Source organism: Colletotrichum spaethianum (genome assembly GCF_022836535.1).
Source record: "Colletotrichum spaethianum MAFF 239500 DNA, contig09, whole genome shotgun sequence".
NCBI classification, from domain to species: domain Eukaryota; kingdom Fungi; phylum Ascomycota; class Sordariomycetes; order Glomerellales; family Glomerellaceae; genus Colletotrichum; species Colletotrichum spaethianum.
This window is the reverse complement of record NW_026054779.1, coordinates 1477467-1483859: the sequence shown is the minus strand read 5'-3', so window position 1 is coordinate 1483859 and position 6393 is coordinate 1477467. Positions and strand designations below refer to the sequence as shown.

Sequence of the window (6393 nt, the reverse complement as noted above, 5' to 3'; positions counted from 1 at the left end):
TTTATCCACCACTATGCCTTCTGATAGTGGGACTCTTGACATGCCGTTCATGAGGCTCTACAAGCTCTTGATGAGAGCCAGCACTTCGGTCTAGTAACCCAGTCTCGGAATCATGGTGGGTTGCACTACCTTATCAGACAGGGAGTTCACTGTCAATCGCATCCAACACCCAAAAAATCCTCCGAGATACCAGTCCCACGGCACAGGCTGGCGTCACATGCCCTGCATGCATAAAATGGACGGTTGTTATTCGATCATAGATGTTGTTTCGTCCCTGGAAGACCCAGCAAAACTTTTGTGCTTTGGGGGCTTGATCCCGTCAGTCGACGACGCAAAATCGACTCTTCTCTTGCTACGCGACACAGAGAGGCGGGTTATGTTCCGACGTTGTATCTGTACTCTCCGTCAGACAATTTGAATGACTCCCTTTGTTCAAATAGGGGTGATGACGCTTCGACTGCTCTCGGAGTAGCCTACTCACCTTGAAGTGCTGCAGTGCGACATTCGATCGTGAGGGTGGGTGTCAACCCAATGCCAAGCATAACACAACTAGCGTATTGTACGGTACGGGCCAATTTGTTGTGTACTGCGATAGCGACGTACGCAGCTGTGCATGCCGAGTAGCCGGGTGCGCATGTGGTAGTGCAACTAGGGCCGGGGACTTGACATCCTCTATCAGCCTTATGCGATAAGCTTGCATGCAGAATGTGACGGCATGACTGGACCAACCATACTGAAGCAGCTGCCGTGAGTCGCTGATAAGACTTGCACATTGTCAAGTTATGAATCCAAGTGTTTTCAGTAATCAGTTGTCGATAGCAAAAGTCTCAAAGTCGCTAGCAGCTGTCAGCGATTTTGAGGTGTTTGGATAATACATGCCAGGGCTCATCGTGTTCAACAGGTCGCAAATGAGGACCTCTGTAGTTGTGCAACACAGAAAAAGCGAGAATCAGGTTCATGATAGCATAACTTTAACACCAGTGCGTCTTTCATCAGGCTCTCTTGACACTATTGAAAAATGCGCTGCTGAACAGAGCAGTGCTTTTCGAGCCATGAAGGTCGCCTGCGCGGGTCGAATAACAGGTGAACAAGGAGTTCAACCTTGTACAAAGCATGATGAACGTTCCCGAGACGTCTAATCAGCAGCAAGGTTGAGCCGTCATGAAGCTAAGCAATTCACATAGACATCATCTCTTCAAAGCCGGAAGATCATGTTGGAAGACTAGATGTCAAAATAGGGAACGTCTCTGAAAATGTAAACCTGTACGTTATATCCCGGCAGTCATTGCTTACGAAAGCTATGGTTCTATTAAAATGCTTCACTATCACCGATGTAGCATCCTGAGAGTGCCAGTAGTTTCGATATCCGGATCTAGGCTGTAAGGTGTTACTGGGATAAGGATTGACGTAGACATCGGATCTCCCGGCATGCACGCCCATTACTATAACCACTTCTGACTTTTGGAAGACTGAGATCTTCTCAACGTATGGATATCGATTGCGAATATTACTTGGAATCATGGCTGCTCGATCATCTTGCGTCTTGTTTATCGAAAGCATTAGATGGCCAACCACCTGCCTTCAATTTCAAAAGGGACGTGGGTTATGTATAGATATCAAATACCAAAAGGCGTAACAGGGTGATTTGGAAGATTTTCTGGCTGAAGAGCTTGATTCAGAGTGTCTTCAAATTTTTTTGGTTAGCAACAACTAGACTCTGCTCCGACAATTGAACTGTTACCTGCATGAAGTGGCGGCTTGCATGGATGCCACTGGCTTGATTACTCTTAAGTACAAGAAGCGAGAGCTCATACTGGCAGAAGTGAGATACATGACTTGGACTGTTGATGCCCATAAGACTATATGACCACTCGGGTGACAAAAATTAGCGCCAGGATTTGTAAGGTAAAGGCATAGGAAAGCGGCGCTGGTTTTTGTCATCCGAGTGATGACTCCGATTCTAATTTGAGTATGTCTTGAAAAAATGGAGAACGGCTGCAAGAAGCTGGTCTTCAACGTCCCACACTGTGGCAATCTAGTCACCGAAAGCATCCCTCCAACCCTCACATTCTTGACGTCCTTCTTGTTCGATCCCAATTCGAGCTGTCGGAGTCAACGACCCACCCACCTGTCCCAAACCTGTCAAATCCTTCTTGGAAGCACGGTTATCGACTCGCCAATCCGATAGAGTCATCTTATCTTGCGGCCTGCTTAGGCGAGGTGAAGATGCGTAACGTCAAGCGTGGGGCAGGACTTGCTTCGAAAATGCGCAAAATGCGGGGAAAATATGGGCGATGAGGAAAATCAGCTACCGCTACAAGCCTGATTAGGCATTGTTTCCCCAGATGTTTACCTTGTAGTTAACCCGCGGGTTATTTCATTCCCTTTCACGGAGGTTCGGGGATGCCACGCCACGTCACCCACATGATGTTTGGACCAATAGATGATGATGGATATGCGAATGGTGGGTGTTTGTCAATCGGCTTATAAGTAGAAATCAAGTCAAAATAGCAAAGTTTCTTTTTACCGGATCATATCTTCGACTCCAACATTTTCCAACTCGGTTTGGACATCTGTATATCTGACAACGGAGCTACCGACTGAACAGTTCGCGCGAAAAGCAACCACCCAACGCTGATAGCCGGCTTATTTCTGACGGCTTCCTGACTAAAGATACTACTATGCCTCACGCAGAGTCCTCAACCATAACAACGCCTCCCACCATCAATGGCGTTCACCTCCACGTCAATGATGGCCTACTCTCCCCAACGAGGTCGAGGCTCTAATCCAGTCCTATCCAGCAGAAGACCTCAACATCCTCCGCGAAAGGTTCCGCCGGAATGGCTACCTTCTCGTCAAGGGGCTTATCCCGCGAAGATGTTCTCTCAGCCCGTGAATCCTACTTCAAGTCACTTGCCCCCAGCGGCGTGACCAAGCCAGGAACATCTCTCAGAGACGGAATATTTGATGATGCAAAATCGCCCGAAGACTACCCGGGTATCGGTGCCGGCAGCGTCAAGAATGCCGCCCCAGGCGAGACCGACAAGTCCGCAATCTTCACCTCAGCAGCTTTGAAAGCGCACACGGAAGACTGGTACGCCGGCTCTGAGGATGGCACAGTCCAAGGCTTCTGCAACCACCCGATCCTCCACGACTTCATCTCACGCTTCACGTTGTGGGGCGACAACACGCTCACCGTCAAGCGCACACTGCTTCGCAACAACACGCCGGGCAACAAGGCCATTGGCGTGCACTATGATCAGTCCTTTATGCGGTACGGAGAGCCAACTTCCGTGACGGCCTGGGTGCCCATCGGCGACGTGCGGCTCGAGGGCGGCGGGCTGATCTATATGCAAGACGGCGAGAAGCTAGGCGAGGAGATTGAGAACGAGTTCACAGCCAAGGCCAAGGCAGCGGGTATGAGTGAAGATGAGACGAAGAACGCGTTTAATGCAAACATGATGACAACAGGATTTCTATCCGAGGGGCCAGCGGACTTCGGAAGGAGGTATGGTAAGAAGTGGTTGGTGAGTGCATATGAGGCCGGCGATGTTGTGTTTCACTCGGCACATATGGTAAGTCTATTCAATGATCCCTAGCTGGTCGTGATCTGCCCTTGGTGCATCGGTCTCTAACATGGGTGTCAGATTCATGCCTCGACTAAGAACCATGACCCTGAGGGCCGTATCAGACTCGGGACCGACTTGCGCTTCGTCGACAAGAGCCGACCATGGGATACTGTGAGGCACATTCACACCACTATGATCTGACATAGCGACTGATGACAAATAGCGATGGGATAAGCACTACAGCTTCGGCGATGGCGTTTAACATCTTCAACCACGTACTAACTACAGAATAGATACTTGATGGTATTTTCTGGCCATGTTACTTTTTCACACGTACAGAGAAAGTAGGAGGTCAATGGAGATTAAAAAACACGTTTTGGGTATTTCCGACTCCTAGCAATAGCAAGTCGTTATTTTCAACCACGATGATCATCCCCGTTCACCTAGACTGGAAACTATCAAGCTCTGTCCATTGCTCCTTTAGAGTCTTGACCAGTGCTCCTGTTTTCCACTGCACGATGGTCCTCACCTGTGCCAAATATTTGATGGTATGTTCTCGCTCGAGTGGGTGTCTTATGAGATGCCCGCCTGTGATGTTGATGTCAGATACCCTCTGGAAGTGGACACAGGCCTAGGTGAACTCACATAGAGACAGCATATGCGCCGGTAAATAATAGGCGTTAACTGCTTCGTTCGATAGAGCCAATCCCATCAGAATACAGAGATAGAACGTGATCTCGCGCTGATAGAGTTGTTAATAGTGTGCAGGAAGTGATGCCTCATACTTTACCTACCTCACTATCCATCCTCTTTTTCGTCCCCTCAAATCCCGCCGTCGGGTTTGAGCTATTGTAGTCATGGAAGCAAAATATGGCTTTCGAAGCGTAATAGTAGCCGAGACCGACGGTGGCTGGATAAATCAGCACCGGTGCGCAAACCCTTCCATGCTAAGGGATCTGCCTCTAGTCTCCGTTTTTGACTTGGCACAGGAATGAGCGCTCTTCTTACCTGGATCAGCAGCCATCCAGAGGGTTGGGAAAGGCCTCTCCCTCACCACATCTGCCTTTTCGTAAAAGAGCGGTCGGAACGAGATGGTTTCTCTCGATACCAAACCTCCACGTCGGCTTGCAGTTTCTCCCACGCCGTCGCGCTATCTGTAGGGGATTCTATCCCATCCTCGGGAAAGAAAAGCTTCAGCACCTTTGCGAATAGGTACACGATGCGATTTGCGTGCGCCGTGTCATCGTTGCTTTTGAATGTGGACGATCTCTCAAAGTTCTCCAAGCATATTTCTATGGGTGTTCGACGAACCAGGTATACGTAAAGGGCCTGGCGGAGGTGGACCCAACTCGCGGCCTCGGCTAGCCCGCCCTGTGTGACAAAACGGGCGATGGCGTCGTGATTCAATAGGTTTCTGGTACCTCTGAGGTGGTGGTAGTGTGAATCCGTTTCGTTGTCGTATTCCTCGTACAGGCGCATGATGACGACAGCCGTCAGAAGGATGGAGTCCCATGTCTCGGGCGGTTGCGAAAATGCTTCGATGAGCAGCTCGATGCAGCGGTTATGATAGTAGGTGCTTTCTAGATCGGACTCTTCATTGGAGTCGTCATTACATTGGGTGTCGAAACGACTCGCAAGAGCAAAGATACCGTTGAGCAAGATGGGTTTGCGAAGGGCTAGGCGAGGAACATCTAGAGTGAAAGGTCGGGCGTCGTGACAGGCATCGATCTGGAACGGTAACAGACATCAGCAATGTTGTTTTCACAGTAGCATCGCACTTGAAAGAAGCCTCACAGATGGCGCTATCCTCAAGATATAAGTCCGGAATAAGAACGCCTGCCGCCCAGTGAACCCGTAACATCCAGGGTCCCGGGCTGGCCCCGGAGATTTGCATCCGAGATAAGACCATCAGCCCGTTCTAGCTGATGTAAAGAGCCAGCTTGCGTTAAAGGAGAATCTCCTAGAAGATAGGATATTTGAAGCTGGGGCTGTACTTCCCCAGCGTTCCACTGACTGCTGTCGGCTGTGAGACCATCGCAGTCGGATTCTAGGAACCTTAGGCTCGACGTAAAGCTAGCACGATGGCGGATTTCCGGCGGCGGTCCTCCATTCAGCACGAACCCAATCGGTGCACTCCCATCTCCGTGTGAACCGTGGCCTGAGAATCGCTGACCGGGTGCTTCGGCTCGAAAGCTGTGCGTGGCCGGCGGAGTGAACTCGAATGCGAATTGAGTCTCGTATGAGGCAGAACCATGCAGAGATGTGTGAGAGGTAAAGCTGTTGCTCCTGTCACCGGTAGTCTGGACCGACTGGACGGCTGGCGATGATGACGCTTCGGTAGCAGCTTCATCTCCGCGGCTTACTTTGCTCTTGCGCCTGACTGAAGAGAGTGTGAGCTTATGTATGGCGTGCAAGGGGCGGTGAGATGATCGCCAGCGAGACTGAGACAGGGGAGCTGGGTGTGGATGTGAAGACGGTAGGGGCACATCGAGTCATCCAACAAAGGAAGTCTAGACAAACCTCTCTGGTCCGCCTTGCGGGCTTTATCACCAGCAGCCTTCCTCGCGCTACCGGGCGCGTGCTTGAACCGTAGCGTCGTGTCAAAGTGACATTCAAGATCAGCTTCGACACACGCGCCGCAGCCCGTCGCACCGGGTTGCACGACGCATTTACGGTGACGCCGCCGGCAGGCGTCACAGCAGCGCCGGGGCTTCATGTAGGTCCGGCCAGACCCTCGCTCCCAAACCCAGATCCGTCTCGCCGTTCGGGTGTCATCCGAATCCCGTTCTGTTGAATTAGACTCGATTAAAATGCCAAATTCACT

The 6393-nt window shown here is 50.7% G+C and overlaps 2 protein-coding genes across 2 annotated transcripts; one reads left to right on the top strand and one right to left on the bottom strand.

Annotated features, from left to right (window-relative positions):
* Positions 1-2840: 2840 nt before the first annotated feature.
* Positions 2841-3770, top strand: ColSpa_04573 (uncharacterized protein; the record flags this gene model as incomplete). Its single annotated transcript, XM_049270785.1, has 2 exons — positions 2841-3575; positions 3648-3770. 2 exons carry the CDS (start codon positions 2841-2843, stop codon positions 3768-3770), a joined length of 858 nt encoding a protein of 285 aa, XP_049126742.1.
* An 849-nt stretch (positions 3771-4619) lies between these two features.
* ColSpa_04572 (uncharacterized protein) lies at positions 4620-5048 on the bottom strand (the record flags this gene model as incomplete). Its single annotated transcript, XM_049270784.1, has 1 exon — positions 4620-5048. One exon carries the CDS (start codon positions 5046-5048, stop codon positions 4620-4622), a length of 429 nt encoding a protein of 142 aa, XP_049126741.1.
* Positions 5049-6393: the final 1345 nt, after the last annotated feature.